The sequence below is a fragment of the Neoarius graeffei genome, chromosome 27 (assembly GCF_027579695.1).
Source record: "Neoarius graeffei isolate fNeoGra1 chromosome 27, fNeoGra1.pri, whole genome shotgun sequence".
Lineage (NCBI taxonomy): Eukaryota > Metazoa > Chordata > Actinopteri > Siluriformes > Ariidae > Neoarius > Neoarius graeffei.
Window position 1 is genome coordinate 26,704,813 of NC_083595.1, and position 17,064 is coordinate 26,721,876.

The 17,064-nt window shown below is 40.8% G+C and overlaps 1 protein-coding gene across 1 annotated transcript in view; it reads left to right on the forward strand.

The window, feature by feature from the left end:
• Nucleotides 1-17,064, forward strand: part of LOC132875003 (uncharacterized) — an 88,476-nt gene that overhangs the window by 60,476 nt on the left and 10,936 nt on the right. Inside the window, 3 exon segments of the mRNA XM_060911552.1 lie at nt 7,284-7,440; nt 9,724-9,841; nt 13,871-14,124. Coding sequence (XP_060767535.1) covers nt 7,284-7,440; nt 9,724-9,841; nt 13,871-14,124 — 529 coding nt within the window.

The following is a 17,064-nucleotide window of genomic DNA, read 5'->3' on the forward strand; positions in this document are numbered from 1 at the left end:
TCATTTATTTATTGAGGAAAATGATCCAATATTACATATCTGTGAGTGGCAAAAGTATGTGAACCTCTAGGATTAGCAGTTAATTTGAAGGTGAAATTAGAGTCAGGTGTTTTCAATCAATGGGTTGACAATCAGGTGTGAGTGGGCACCCTGTTTTATTTAAAGAACAGGGATCTAAGAGCAATTCCAGCATTATGGACGTGACACTTGAACTCAAAATGGCAACAAATGACCCAGTGCATGTTTTATTGTCTCCCAGTATTTAAACAGGTGTTGCATATTTTAAGGCTGTACCATACTGGAGAAGTGATAGAACAAGAACAATTCCCATAGTACATCTAGGGCATGCCAGAAAGTGCCAATAAAAGATGCGTTATGGATGTGACAGAAAAAGTATCACTTTTCTTGGGTGACTGTACATTTTTATCAAACTCTGTGAAATCGTAAACCTAATGTCGAAATGGAGATATCCGTTTGATACAGGGGTCCAAGGTGAATATTAAAAAACCTTTGTTTAAAATATTTTGTATTTCATGCAGAGTTTCGGAAGGAAAAGTCAGCGTTATGGATGTGACGAAATTCCGTTATGGATGTGACGCGTCTGAAATAGACATGGCATATGTTTAGAAAATCAGCAATTTAACCACCATAACCCTTTGAAAAACTCTCTAAATATCAGCTAAAACTATCAAAGTTCTTAAATAATATTTAGGATGGCTATTGTTTTGCTGTTTTGTGGATTTTAGCATACATTTCTGTGGCTTGTGGCAATAATATAGAATTGTACATGATCAAAGTTGATTTTAGCTTGGGTTTTACATTATAAGAAAGAAAGACTGACAGTGACATATTAGGTTGGTTACAAATTGGTTCAACTTATTCACATCTGTAAAATACAGGCCTAGGTGATATCTCTGGGAGTGGTTTTGATGTATTACATGTTGCTTTATTTTTGCATAGTGAGGTTGACATTTACATGGAATTGCCCCTATCAAAGTCTGATCTTCACAACACATGTTTGTGGAAGTGTATCATGGCACGAACAAAGGAGATTTGTGAGGACTTCAGAAAAAGCGTTGTTGATGCTCATCAGGCTGGAAAAGGTTACAAAACCATCTCTAAAGAGTTTGGACTCCACCAATCCACAGTCAGACAGATTGTGTACAAATGGAGGAAATTCAAGATCATTGTTACCCTCCCCAGGAGTGGTCGACCAAGAAAGATCACTCCAAGAGTAAGGCATGTAATAGTCAGTGAAGTCACAAAGGACCCCAGGGTAACTTCTAAGCAACTGAAGGCCTCTCTCACATTGGCTAATATTAATGTTCATGAGTCCACCATCAGGAGAACACTGAACAACAATGGGGTGCATGGCAGGGTTTCAAGGAAAAAGCCAGTGCTCTCTAAAAAGAACATTGCTGTTCATCTGCAGTTTGCTAAAGATCATGTGGACAAGCCAGAAGGCTATTAGAAAAATGTTTTGTGGACGGATGAGACCAAAATAGAACTTTTTGTTTTAAACGAGAAGCGTTATGTTTGGAGAAAGGAAAACACTGCATTCCAGCATAAGAACCTTATCCCATCTGTGAAACATGGTGGTGGTAGTATCATGGTTTGGGCTTGTTTTGCTGCATCTGGGCCAGGATGGCTTGCCATCATTGATGGAACAATGAATTCTGAATTATACCAGCGAATTCTAAAGAAAAATGTCAGGACATCTGTCCATGAACTGAATCTCAAGAGAAGGTGGGTCATGCAGCAAGACAACGACCCTAAACACACAAGTCGTTCTACCAAAGAATGGTTAAAGAAGAATAAAGTTAATTCTTTGGAATGGCCAAGTCACAGTCCTGACCTTAATCCAATTGAAATCTTGTGGAAGGACCTGAAGCGAGCAGTTCATGTGAGGAAACCCACCAACATCCCAGAGTTGAAGCTGTTCTGTACGGAGGAATGGGCTAAAATTCCTCCAAGCCAGTGTGCAGGACTGACCAACAGTTTCAGGAAATGTTTAGTTGCAGTTATTGCTGCACAAGGGGGTCACACCAGATACTGAAAGCAATGGTTCACATACTTTTGCCACTCACAGATATGTAATATTGGATCATTTTCCTCAATAAATAAATGACCAAGTATAATATTTTTGTCTCATTTGTTTAACTGGGTTCTCTTTATCTACTTTTAGGACTTGTGTGAAAATCTGATGATGTTTTAGGTCATATTTATGCAGAAATATAGAAAATTCTAAAGGGTTCAGAAACTTTCGAGCACCACTGTATGCAATTCCGACACCCTATTGGTTTGTACGGGATTCATCACACCTGCAAATGACACAGAATCAGTGAGCACGTCACATGCCAGCAAGGCACACTTGTATGAAGATGCCCGTGGTACAGACTGAAGAGAACTTGAGCAAAATGTTGCAATTAAGCACCAGTGAGGAGGTTGGTAGCCAGGACGACCTAAAAGAAAGCCTTGCCACCCCTGCTGCCACCCCAGTTGGCAGTGACAAATTCAAAGAAAAATTACGGCCAATTTGACATTTACGTGCGTGAATTTCCAATGTCCAACTGCGGCGAATGAAGCACGAGATAACGCCAGAGATTGGTTGTTTTGGAAAATTGAGAGGCACGAAGCGAGGGAGCCAGGAGTCACAAGGAAAGGAGACACGGGAGGAAAGAGATAAAAGCTGATTAACTATCTATCAAGAAATGAAATTATAATGAATGAACAGTGCTAGCATAGTTGCGATGGTGATTTTGAGAGGATAAAAATCAGGTTGGAGAACGTTATTTAGCTAACTATACATGTAATGTGAAGCGTTTTGCTGAGCAACATGGAAATCGCTGCATTCAGCTGTTGTAGGCATGACAAGTTCATGTTATGCTCACTGGTGAGCCTTTACAAAGCGTGAGGGAAAAAAAAACTATAAAATGTGACACTGGTGTAAATGGTTTGAATCATGCTGAACTTGAAGCAGTGTTGTTATTGTTGTTGTTTTTTAGTGTCTGTTCTTTTGCATATACAGTATAAAACTGTCCAGAAACGGTATAGACCTCATCTGAGAATGTGTGTTCTTCGCGAACAATAAAAGCATGAGATTAAGTTTGTCTGTATGAGTTTGTAAATGGCAGCCCGTGCCCTTTTGTAGTGTGTACATACTATTTGTCATCAAACTGTGATAACTGTGATTAAATTCAGTATACAGTTAGGTCCATAAATATTTGGACAGAGACAACATTTTTCTAATTTTGGTTCTGTACATTACCACAATGAATTGTGAACAAAACAATTCAGATGCAGTTGAAGTTCAGACTTTCAGCTTTAATTCAGTGGGTTGAACAAAATGATTGCATAAAAATGTGAGGAACTAAAAGCATTTTTTAAACACAATCCCTTCATTTCAGGGGCTCAAAAGTAATTGGACAAATTAAATAATTGTAAATAAAATGTTCATTTCTAATACTTGGTTGAAAACCCTTTGTTGGCAATGACTGCCTGAAGTCTTGAACTCATGGACATCACCAGACGCTGTGTTTCCTCCTTTTTAATGCTCTGCCAGGCCTTTACTGCAGCGGTTTTCAGTTGCTGTTCATTTGTGGGCCTTTCTGTCTGAAGTTTAGTCTTTAACAAGTGAAATGCATGCTCAATTGGGTTGAGATCAGGTGACTGACTTGGCCATTCAAGAATATTCTACTTCTTTGCTTTAATAAACTCCTGGGTTGCTTTGGCTTTATGTTCTGGGTCATTGTCCATCTGTATTATGAAACGCCGACCAATCAGTTTGGCTGGATTTGAGCACACAGTATGTCTCTGAATACCTCAGAATTCATCCGGCTGCTTCTGTCCTATGTCACATCATCAATAAACGCTATGACCCAGTGCCACTGGCAGCCATGCATGCCCAAGCCATCACACTGTCTCCGCCATGTTTTACAGATGATGTGGTATGCTTTGGATCATGAGCTGTACCATGCCTTCACCATACTTTTTTCTTTCCATCATTCTGGTAGAGGTTGATCTTGGTTTCATCTGTCCAAAGAATGCTCTTCCAGAACTGTGCTGGCTTTTTTAGATGTTTTTTTTAGCAAAGTCCAATCTAGTCTTTTTATTCTTGAGGCTTATGAGTGGCTTGCACCGTGCAGTGAACCCTCTGTATTTACTTTCATGCAGTCTTCTCTTTATGGTAGATTTGAATATTGATAGGCCTACCTCATGGAGAGTGTTGTTCACTTGGTTGGCTGTTGTGAAGGGGTTTCTCTTCACCATTGACATTATTCTGCGATCATCCACTACTGTTGTCTTCTGTGAGTGTCCAGGTCTTTGCATTGATGAGTTCACTAGTTCTTTCTTTCTTTCTTTCTTTCTTTCTTTCTTTCTTTCTTTCTTTCTTTCTTTCTTTCTTTCTTTCTTTCTTTCTTTCTCAGGATGTACCAAACTGTAGATTTTGCCACTCCTAATATTGTAGCAATTTCTCGGATGTTTTTTTTCTGTTTTCGCAGCTTAAGGATGGCTTGTTTCACCTGCATGGAGAGCTCCTTTGACCGCATGTTTTCTTCACAGCAAAATCTTCCAAATGCAAGCACCACACCTCAAATCAACTCCAGGCCTTTTATCTGCTTAATTGAGAATGACATAATGAAGGAATTTCCCACACCTGCCCATGAAATAGCCTTTGAGTCAATTGTCCAATTACTTTTGGTCCCTTTAAAAACAGGGTGGCACATGTTAAGGAGCTGAAACTCCTAAACCCCTCATCCAATTTTAATGTGGATACCCTCAAATGAAAGCTGAAAGTCTGGACTTTATGTCCATGTCCATTACATAACTATAACTTGAATATGTTTCAGTAAACAGGTAAAAAAACAAAATTTGTGTCAGTGTCCAAATATATATATATATATATATATATATATATATATATATATATATATATATATATATATATATATGGACCTAACCTAATATAATATAACCTAACCTAATATATGGACCTAACTGTATATACGTCTGTAATACGTTGCCACCCCTCAAAAATTCCTTCCCCCTCTTGCCACCCCATAAATATTTTTCTAGATCCGCCCCTGAACCCTTTATTATCACTGTACGAGTGAAATTGACCATCAACCTGTCCTTACATACATACATACACATATTAACAAAGGGGGAGTAGACAGGACAGGAAGACAGGGAAAAAAGAAAATTACAGAGAACATGAGGAAAGGAGAGGAGAAAAAAGCAACCCCCACCCTATGCTCCTGTGAGGAGTACAGTGTGGGAACATTAAAAAAACCTCAGCACATAAGCACAAAAAACACAAATACACTTTACAACATGAAAACACGGGACTTGGGGGGGAAGGGGGGCAATCAGGGGTGGGGGGTAAGGGGGGAGGGGAGGAGGTAGAGCTAACCCAGCGCAAGCAAGCAGCCGTCCGCTCCTGCAGCCATGAGGGCGCTGGTCACACACCCGCTTGTCACACTGGGGGTGAAAGTGGCGACCACGGGAAGTGGGGGAAGGAATGCGAGAGCATCTCACAGCAGTGACCTTCAGGGGGAGATGTTGTCCCAGCAACGTCCTTGGCCGAGGCTGGTGCTGTCTCAGGGAGTCGAAAGTAGATAAGATTGGGATTGGTTGGTCTAGGGGCGAGCAGATGCATTTTTTGCACGTCCATTCTGTTCGTCCATTTCTGTCCATTTTGTCCAATTTGGTCTCCGAAAAACTTTTCCTTTGCAAAGCCGAAAGCTTCTCCATGATGTCATCCATGTTGTGGTTCAAGTTCTGAATAGCCACAGTCTGAGTGCGGACAGCTCTGCCCACCGCTTCAATCATATCGGGCTGCTTTATGGGGCTTTGAACAGCTGTCACCGTTGTCTGATTTCCTCGATAAACCAGGGCAATGCCTTATCCAATCAGCAAAAGTCCTGTAATCATGGTTCCGAATAGGTAGATGTCTTCAATGTCCTCCACAGAAAGAATTGCCAGGCACATGACCCGCCACCGCTCCCACGCATCCATCGTGTAACCAGCCGCGAACGTTCCGGCAGGACAGGCGGGTTCCCCCGAACCCAGGCTTCTCGTCGAGAAAACTGTGTCAATTTCGTTAGGAGACCAGTTTATCAATTCCATGATTTTTTTTTTTTTTTAAGTTTAGAGAGCAATGCGGAGAGAGTCTCTCAAAAGTATAGACAGATGAGACGAGACAAGGGAGCACAAGCAGGGAAAAAAAGGAGGGAGAGGGAGAGCAGAGAAAAAAAACTCCTTTCGAATGCGCTGCAAGCTCTGCGCACCCAAGTACCACGAGCTAATGGCTTTCAAAAACTCGCCGTCTAATCTGAAAAAGCATATTGAGGTAAGCCGAAAGTTTCTTATCAGTTGATTATTGACAAAATATGGTAGTAACTTGTGACACAGAATGGTAAATTTGCAATGTTTGCCATGGCTAGGTACATGCCAAGACATGCCACCATACTTTGCTTGCTAGCAGTAGGCTATGATTCAACGTTGCGAGTTCGTTTGGTGGGCTCTGTGAGAGATTTAAAAATTTGCTTTTAGTCAAAGTTTTCAACATTAACATTTTAATATAACAGTCATTATGGCCTTTAGAAAGATATTTTTTTGGGGGGAGGTGGGGTAGGGCACCATAGGCCCCTGTGGCACAGCCTAAGCCTTTGTCCATAATGACTTTTTTTTCATGCGTTACTTTTACTTTTATACTTTAAGTAGTTTTGAAATCAGTACTTTTGTACTTGAGTAAAAAGCTTGAGTTGATACTTCAACTTCTACAGAAGTCTTTTTAAATCTTAGTATCTATACTTCTACCTGAGTAATGACTGTGAATACTTTTGACACCTCTGGTTTATTTATACTGTTTATATTGTTTGTCTGAGTGTTTAGTCTATGTCTAGTTCTTATCTAGAGTGTTTATATTGTTTGTTTGTTTTCAATTATTCTATTTTTATTTTTATTTATTGCATTGCCTGTTTGCACCATGGGTCAGAGAGGACTGAAATTTCATCTGTGCTGTATGTCGAGCATGTATAGCATATTTGACAATAAAGTTGACTTGACTTAATTATTAGTAGTATTCTTGTTAATTAATGTTTGTTTTATCACTGATCCAGTTTTCTCGGATGTGCTGGAGTGTTTACCTGGCGGTGGGCAGAGCTTGGTAGCAGAAGTGTCCATATTTGGAGTGCGCGCCATCGAGCGGATGGGTGAGGTCACCTGGCTGAGGCGCGTCATAGCCAAAACTTCCTGCTGAAGAAGCTAATTTCCTGAAATCGCCACAGACAAGTTTACAAATCTTCACGCAGAAGCGGCGCACTTCGGTCTCTCAAATTAAAAGGATTACATTTTAGACTTTTCTCCCCCCCTCTTCGGCGGCGAATGGAGCTTAAATGGGATATACGGTTAGGAGTTTTGCTTGTTTTACTGCAGGTAGATTTTTTTTTTCCTTCTCTCTCTGTGTGGATTTTGTTTAAGTTGGCGTCATGCCACATTGGCTCTTGTTTTAATTTACGAACGTGTTGTCTTTTTTTTACCAAGAAGTAAAACCTTTCAATACATGTTTTGATTTTCTAACGCATTAAACCACTTTTTAAATAAACTCGCTTAAAAAAACACCTTTAAGTCAGGGGCGCAGATAGGATTTTTGAACTGGGGGGGACTGAGCTGTCAGCAAATGATTCCATTTTGTGTAAATGCATATGTGTACTGAAGCTTCAATATACATTAGAATTGTGAGTTTTCTAACTGAATGAACATTGGTAGACAAAGGCCTACCTGGTCAACACTAGCCATACATGATCAAATTGTTATTTGTCTGGTATGTTAATCACGCTCCAAAACTTCATGTCTTCTGCATGTTTTATTTAAACATTTGCTCATCTCAGCAGGATGAAGAATCTCATCACAGAAACTTTAACTGTAATTTCTAAGAAAAAGAGAATGTCCAAAAATTAATAAAATAAAATTGAAATGATTCACACTCGTGCCTTTATGTAAATGATTAGAAACAAAGTGTATGAAAACAGAAGTATAAACACTTGAACAACAGATTCACACACAAATAAAAAGTATTTTTTCCAATAAACAAAATTGATAGGAAAAAAAATTTCCCTCTGCAGCCAAACAAATTTACCGTCTAGAAGCAGACTCAATAGGTCTCAAAAACATCTGTCCACCGCGTCCCAGTTTAAAAACTGGGACATCATGGAACATGGAATTCGAAAAAAATGGACAGTTAATGAAATGAAACCCCCAACGTTTATGCTGGTAGATGCTGGATTTCAATGCTTTTCCGACTTCAAACTTCCAACTTAGGAGTACAACTGAACGCACCATTAGTCGTAGCAGAAACACCGTTGCGATCAAATAGATGAGCTGTGCAGTGTTATTAACCGAGAATTACGTGGAAAATTGAACACCTTGCTTTCCCAACTCTGTAAGGCTCTGCTCCAGCCTTTCCCCTTCTTGAATCGGTGTAATGTGGATTGATCACTGACAAGGCTACTGCTGCTGCCATTTCAACTGTGTGCTGCAATGTAAGTTAGCCTAACTAACAGAACATTAATCCTCACTTTTTCTACCTATGTTTGGCGCCGTACGTAGGGACGGTGGGGGGGGACAGATAGGGGTCACTATAGAGATCTTGCAGTCACGTGACCGGAAAGTACACAGCCGCCATCTTGTCGGTAAAAAACACAGCTGAATACTGCTGCACTCGTGTACAGAATGGATCAATTTCAACCGACGGACTACACGGCTCATTTTTCTAATGAACAGATAACTAGATATATGTCTAAAATAAACGATCTACAGATTAGTGACCCTTATCGATTACTGGACGGAGTTTTCACGACCGTGTCAGTGGATATTGAACTGCCAGAGGTGGAATACCCAGATGTGTATAATTACCTCATTAACTTTCCCTCGCTGTTCAGTGGTGAAGCACTGTGTGCTTATAAATCTCTGGACAGTTATCTTTACAGAAATTCAGGATTTGTCAGCGACTCAGATGTGGCATCTTGCAAACAAGAAAATAACAATCCTCATTGGATGGGTAAGTCACTTAAGTATTGAGTATAGCGCTGACCAGCCGATTATAGAATAAGGTAATTCCAGCTGTAATTCCAAATCGTCCGTCTTGTTTACCATGGATCTGGCGTTGGAGAGATAGAGGCTTAGCGGTGGAGATTTGAGTGGCTGTTTTCTGAGCTTAGTCAACAGGCCGGCTCTGCCTGCAGCCTCGCTTTTGCTTCCGCTCCCGGCGCCGTCTCCTTCACTTTGCTTCCGATAACAATCCACGGAGACCCCGCTGGTCTCGCTATCTCGTCCGGAATGTTGTGCATGCGATGGGAATTGCTACAAACTGTCATTTTCTGCTGGAAACCAATGCCCAGTAAGTCCATACGGTTGTAGTGGATATTGAAGTCCGATACAGACGAACAACACACAAAAAACATAAACGTGCACAGGTAGGGAGAGCTTGTAGCCGCAGCCATTGTAGTAGAATTGTATATAGTAGGGTTTTCCAGAAGAAAAGGTAGAAGTAGAAGGCGGAAATATGGCGTTTGACTGACAAGATGGCGTCTGTTACAATCTGGATCGGCTGTGACGTCACATGCAAGTGCTCCATAAATCTGGGGGGGGACATGTCCCCAGTGCCATCTGCGCCCTTGCCTATAAGCGAAACAAGCACAATCTTTCTTCCATATTCAGGTCCTTGGAGGTGGCTGTGTGGAGCCGACGGCACCATGTTCCCCTGGTTTTGCTTCTGATCTTTTCCTCTTCAGAGTTCACAGAGAACACCTGCAGAGGGGCTCCGGGATCGGCACAGGTAGGACACGACCACCCACTTTTTTTTTTTTTTGCTGCTGTTCAAGAAAAAGTTGACACGCACAGTGAGCTTTAATTTTATTTCTATGTCTGTAATTAGTTTCTAGCTTATTTAGGGGCTACTTTTGAATGGCATCTCATAATACTACTACTACTAATAATAATAATAATAATAATAATTGTATTCAGGGCCGTTGACAGCTTTGGCTGGGCCCGGGACAAAATAATCTGAGTGCCCCCCCCCCCCCCCCCCCAAATAATCTGAGTGCCGCCCCCCCCCACACACACACATACATACGCGCGCACGCACATCGCCACACAGCAACCACCCAACCCCTCTTTTCACAGTCTCCATTCACTCCAACCCTTAAATAACAGGTATTCCAAGCCCATTATAACAGTCAACCGTTTTATTTCAACATTTCAACATATTTTACAGTTTGAACATTTCCTTAGTCTGCAACTATTCAGGTGCGAAATGCAGTGCGCCGGACTTTTGCTGTGGCAAAGTTGTCAATAAGGTTATTGAAGTCCAGCTTCTTTGCAAGTTCGCGCTCTATAGAGAGCATAGCCAGCCCATTGAGCCTCTCCTGTGACATGTTTGAGCGCAGGTAGTTGATAAACCAAAATGATTGTTTACGGGATGGAACTGGCCCTCAATGAGAACGGAGTTATGGCTTTCCCAAAATCTGAACATAGAAGCATCACCACTAGTCACACACGGACTGGCCATTGGGAGTAGCAGGAGTTTTCCCGGTGGGCCGGTGGTTCAGCGTGGGCCGGCGGAGGAAAAAAAAAAAACAGTTGCGCGCTGGCCTTTAATATGATAAGCAATGTTAACAGTTTCTTTAAGAAACTGTTAACATTGCTTATCATACTAAAGGCCAGCGCGCAACTGTAATAAGCAATGTTAACAGTTTCTTAAAGAAACTGTTAACATTGCTTATCATATTAAAGGCCAGCGCGCAACTGTTTTTTTTTTTTTTTTTCTCTCCGCCGGCCCACACTGAACCACCGGCCCACCGGGAAAACTCCCGCTACTCCCAATGGCCAGTCCGTGTGTGCCACTAGTGATGTGTACAGTGAGTTTTTCAGTGTATTTTTTTGTCTTGTTTTTCATAAACATCCTTTCCGTACTCGATTTAGAATGTTACAAAAAAAATTGACACCCTCCCAACCACGTAACATTAGCCTCTCTGACCTGGGGGCTGACACGTTTATTACGGATAAACCAAAAGGATTACAACGTTCCCTGGATATAGAACTGGACCGAGAAGATTTCAAAATCTTAACGTGTAAGCAACAACAATAAAACAGAGGTTGTTTTATTCATTTAGGGCTTATTAGGCTACTTTCATTAATTGCGCTTTTCATACAGGCCTATCATTTTTCACTTGAGCAAGGGAATTGTTTGAAGAGTATCCAGTCTAAGCGAAAGTTTAATGTTTTGCAACAGACTAACCTCAAAACACCCCATTTATAGCCCATTCGTTACATTAAACTCTATCTAGCTGGCAATTTCACATGCCGTCGTATCTACACGGGATGATTTCCAACAAAATAAGTTTTAATTAACAAGAGGCAGCGTTCCACGGGCTTTCAGCTAACCGGAGTCCAGCTCAGCGCAGCTCAGCAAGCGTGCCTAAAACATTTGGATATGATTGCGGGCCAATGTGCTATTCTTTGCTTCATTGAGATGTATGCAACACAGTGTTATTAAACCGATATGTTTATGAAATAATTCAATGCCCTGTGCATTTCAGTGTTCACTCAGTGTACCCTGCTATCCCCTACTTTATAATTATGAATGGCGCGTTGCGCGTGCTGGGGTTACATTATGGGGCTGGAAAAAAGTTATCTGTGTCTTACCTGGCTCAGCTGCCCCACTGCCTTCACCACCTGCTGCATCATCTGAATCTTTTCTAAAATATCTATGCAGTGAGCCCCTGAGGCTCTTGGCTTCTTCATCTCTTTTTCTCTTTTCTTTTCTTTGCTCCTGACTTGTGCATGTTGGCAAACGGGCTCGCACGCTTATTGTCGAAGCGTTATGATGGAATAGTGCCGTGTTATTTGGCGCCTTAATCAAAGACCAAACCATTTCTGCATTAGGGGTGGTAGGTGGGTTCTTGAATCTATTTTCGAAGACAATAAAGGCAAAAGAACCAGAAATCATTCATTGAATGCAAATATAGCACATTTTTCTCCCTCAAATCAACACATTTTGAAATGAAACAGAATGATTAATGGCATCTTCATGAGGGACCAGTTCTGGGCCCCCCCTCATGCCTGGGCCCGGGACAAAATACCCGGTTGTCCCCCCCTGTCAACGGCCCTGATTGTATTTTGGTACTTTGCTTGACAATCTTGTTCTATATTTTAACTTGTGGTTTTAATTCCTGATTTGATTTGGCTTGGGTTGCGTCAACAATTTTCACACCCAGGATGTGTTCAATTTCCAATCAGAATTATTAGTATTTATTGTATGAGCTTTGCTAAAAACCCAAGTGCACTGTGGTGTGTGCCTGATCTGTGTAACAGAAGGCTCTTCCATTTTAGATAAACATGACTTTGTTACCTTGAGTTCTTCAAACTTGGAGCTGCTTTGTTTGATAAGGACTGTAGCCTTGCTTGATAAACCACAACTGCTTATGTGGATGCATTCTGTTCTGGTTTCATTTCCCCGTTTTGTATCGTTTAAACACCCAGTAACGCCTTCCTAATGTTCACTTTGGATAAGAATATTCATTCCTTAATTACCTGAAAATGGTGCTCTTTTATGCGTCTCCTTCAAGGTGCCAGTATTTTAAAATGGGTTAAGTGTTTGTGGTGTTCTGCGTCATTAGGCTATTGTGGATGTTAATGTGTGTATGGCTGATTCGGACACTTGAGCTTATAGTCTGCTTTCACTACCTTTGAGTTTCTGTGGGTATGGAAGTACAAGCTTGAACAAGACCAGGTGTGTGAACTTCCTCAGTTTATACAGTGGCATTGTTCAGGCCTCAGCAAATATATATTTAGGTACTTTCCACAGAAGTTAGTGTGGTTTTGTTTTGTTTTTCCCTTTTCCCCCTGACTATTACCTATTCTGCTGATGTATTGGTGCAAAGATTGCGATTAATCTGACCATGTGCTTTGGATAACCTTTCATTTCACTTTTGTGTACTATAACAACTGGAAGCTTGCTGACCTTTTGTCATGGAGATTCTTAGATTTCAGCTAAAATAAGCTTTGTTTCATGAGCATAACTTGAATGCGTACAATAGCATTCATGAACTTCTTACTTACAGAACATACAAAGTCTAAGCTGATTATTTAAAGGCCTAATTGCTTTGCGCTATTGAAGTTTAAACTAAACACATTCAAGTGATCAGTCAAGTTAGGTAGAATGTTTGTTTATTTGGGTTAATAAGAACTTATCAAAATTATATTGAATAATGACAGGTTTTGATTTTCACCACTAACTAAAATTCAGGGCATTCCTGTCTTCACAGACCCCTGTCTGTCTCTGGACCCCACTTTGAGAACCACTTTTTGTGTTTGAGTTGGGGTGTCTTCAAGAAGAAATCCTCAATCCCACCCACACCCATGTCTTGCTAAATTGCCTGTCTATGGCAACTGTGTCGCCATTGATTTACCTCACTATATTCTCATTACAGGCCTTTCTTATAACTCAACACTTAATGTGGTTAAAACCCCCAACTTGCTGGTTATGACCCTGTGGAGTTCCCATTAAATCCTGTTGTTTTTATGCAAAAAGTTATCTTGTGGTTTTGTTTTGCTGAGGTCTTGACAAAGTGCTTGTCTGTGTTGTGCACGTTAGTCCATAGGACTTTCTTTTTTTTAATTTATTTTTTTTTAAACCGCTGCGTTGATGTACAATTGCAATAAACTAAGACTTGGGCTTCTAATTTGTACAGCCATTGTTTGAGACAAAATTAATACCTGAATGTTTCAGAATTCTTTAGTGTGCTGAACTAATTTTTATTTATTTATTTTAAATAATGGCATTTAATTGTTTCCTGTTTTTTAGTTGTTTTTAACAGTTGTAGTGGAAGAACACTGGCCGTCTTTGACTCTGGTGATAAGCGGTTTCGTGTAGACTCTGATGGCACAGTGAAGCTGAAGAGACGGGTCACTCTTCATAATGGCCGTAAGGTCTTCTCTGTCTCTGCTTGGGACTCCAGAGGAAAGAAACACACTGCAATTGTGAGGGTGGAACATCAGAGTCAAGCTGAACACAGTCATGAACAGCAGGAAGATGTTGGGGCAATTGAACCTGTGCAGGTACACCTCTTAACTAGGCTGACCTCTGCTGGGCAAACTAAAGAACTTGTCTTCTGTGATTTTTGAAGTAATTTGAAGGACTGACTGGTTCAAGTTTTGTATGGTCCTTTGTTTCCACTTGCATTTCACTTGAAACATGTAATCAGGAGGACTTGCCTTCATGGATGAACCATATGGCAAACACATAATCGCAGTACTTGGATGTCTTTGCAAACTGTATCACAATATTTAGTTTTGCTGCCAAAATTGTGGCTTCATACTGGAAGAGGGAGCACAAGTTAAGGAGGATAAACTCCTTTTGACTACTTGTAGTAAGAAGGAAAGTTTCATGTGGCTGCTATTTAAGCAATATTCTGAGAAGAACTTGTGACTTTTTTTTTTAATGCTCTTAGTTCTATTTCTGGGGCGGCACGGTGGTGTAGTGGTTAGCGCTGTCGCCTCACAGCAAGAAGGTCCGGGTTCGAGCCCCATGGCCGGCGAGGGCCTTTCTGTGCGGAGTTTGCATGTTCTCCCCGTGTCCGCGTGGGTTTCCTCCGGGTGCTCCGGTTTCCCCCACAGTCCAAAGACATGCAGGTTAGGTTAACTGGTGACTCTAAATTGACTGTAGGTGTGAATTTGAGTGTGAATGGTTGTCTGTGTCAGCCCTGTGATGACCTGGCGACTTGTCCAGGGTGTACCCCGCCTTTCGCCCGTAGTCAGCTGGGATAGGCTCCAGCTTGCCTGCGACCCTGTAGAACAGGATAAAGCAGCTAGAGATAATGAGATGAGATGAGTTCTATTTCTGAGCAAGAAATTGTCATGTCAGTTACTCATTGTTACCAAATATTGTTTTAGCGCTGATCTGACAGGTTCACGAAGAAGCCATGGCTAGATAAAGCATTGTGCTGTCATGCAGTGCGCAGATTGACAGCTTGGAGTAATGTAGCAAACTATTGCTAGAATTCCACTTTCATGTAGTGGACATGGATAAGCAGAGTAATGTGCACAGTGGAAATCTACCTGTGCTTTTATGCTAAATATCAGCACTCTTGGACTGTTTCGTGTCCGATCAAATTAGTGGCCCAGAACTAATTGTGTACAGTTTAATGCTCCTAAAGTGCACCACTGATGTGGAGTTTAGCTGCAGGGTCAATCCATGTGAAATCACCAGAGGCCTCACCACTGAACATCTCAGATTTGCTTCATACTTCCTGGAAATAGTCAGTGTGCCCAATAAATGGTGTACAAAATTTTAGGCTTGTACCTTCATTAGTTTTTGAGATGGGGGGTTTAAAAAAGGGGCGTGGCCCCAATTTCACTGTTAAAATGCGTGCTACAGAAAACGGACCTAACTTCCATAGGTCATTACTTTGAAACTATTCATGCAAGATGCGTGAAGTTTTCAAGGATTGTTTAATGCCAGAAAGTTTACAGTGCAATATTTGCCAAGTTATAACTTGCTGAAAGTCATTAAAAAAATGTGCTTTGGAGCAACTTTGATGCCCCATATCTCCACATTAAAGCACACCAGATCTTTCAAATTTTCTTATTTATTACTCGTTATAGTACTCTTTAGGCAACTAGGTATGTGTTCAAAAGAAATTAAACTTTGATTTATTAGGCTTTAAAAATTAAACATTTTGCGCCTATAATTCAAATGCATATTACAAATGTATGATAGTCTACCATAAAAATAATTATACCACTGGAAAGAGTTTTTGATTAGCAAATGCACAAGATATAAAGTTGGTACCCTAAACCAAACTAAATATTAAGGTATCAAGTACAGCATGTTTTACAATAGATGGAAATGCTGTTTTAAGGCGCATAATCCAGGGATGTGATTTTTCCGCGAATTCAGAAATCCGCTTTTTTCACCTCAATTTGAAGAAAATTTTTCCAATTTTTCGCTCAAAAATCTGCATTCGTATCCTATTCGTTCCGACTTTCAGTAATTCCGTCATTGAGATGAAACGAGGTACGTGATTGGCCCATCGCTCTGTAACAACCAATGAACGCTCTTGTTAGACAGCTGTATGTAAGCTCGCTTCAAACAAAGAGTTGAAAGATGGCAGCCTCCGTGATCGAGCGTAAAGATGCAAATCGAGTTAAAGAAATCGACAGAATAGTGAAAAACAAGTTCCGCTGGGAATGGTTGGAGAAAGAGGTTGCTACAGACGTTGGACATAAGACTGAGACATTTGTTCAGCGATTTCGTTCGGAAGATCGATCGTGCTGGGAAGGCTCTTATTTGTTGCCAAGGATCTACATATTCTCACCTTTTATATGGATGGCAGAATGAACTGAATCTGAGAATATTTCCTTAATTTCAGTTTTGGTAAGTAGTCTATGCATGACTAATTTTTTTGTCAATCCTGTTACCCTGTCTAAACGGGGTGTGCAGTAACGTAATCAAATATTAGAAGTTGCCATACATAAGAAGCAAACCGGGAGACTACCAGGAGCAATAGAGTTTAATAAATAATGGTGGATGAATTCTTATGTTGCATCATGTTTGTTTGAAAAGGCACATTTAGATATGTTCAATTTCTAGAGTAATTGAAAGTATAAATTTTGTTTTTCCTTATACAATTTTCTATTTATTCTAATGCAGATTTAATTTAGAATGACATTTTTAGGTTTCATGTTTTGGCTTTTTGTCAGTTAAGAATCATTGAATTTACTATAGGGGCTCAGAGTTGCATGTTGACCATTAAATTGGCTTGAATTTGTTAATCATGACAAGTTGTGTGTGTTTTTTTTTTTCTTTTTTTTCCCTTGTGTGTTTGCTTGCCATTTTAGTACAATTTTTAAGTCAGAAAACCCCAGAACCCAGGAGCTTCGGGGGGCTTCGCCCCCCCTTGTCCCCCCCACCAGGGTGCTGCCCTGGACCAGCTGGGGGCCTGCGGCCCCCAGACCCCCGGCTAAAATTTTCAGATAATTTCACCAGCCCCAAATCAC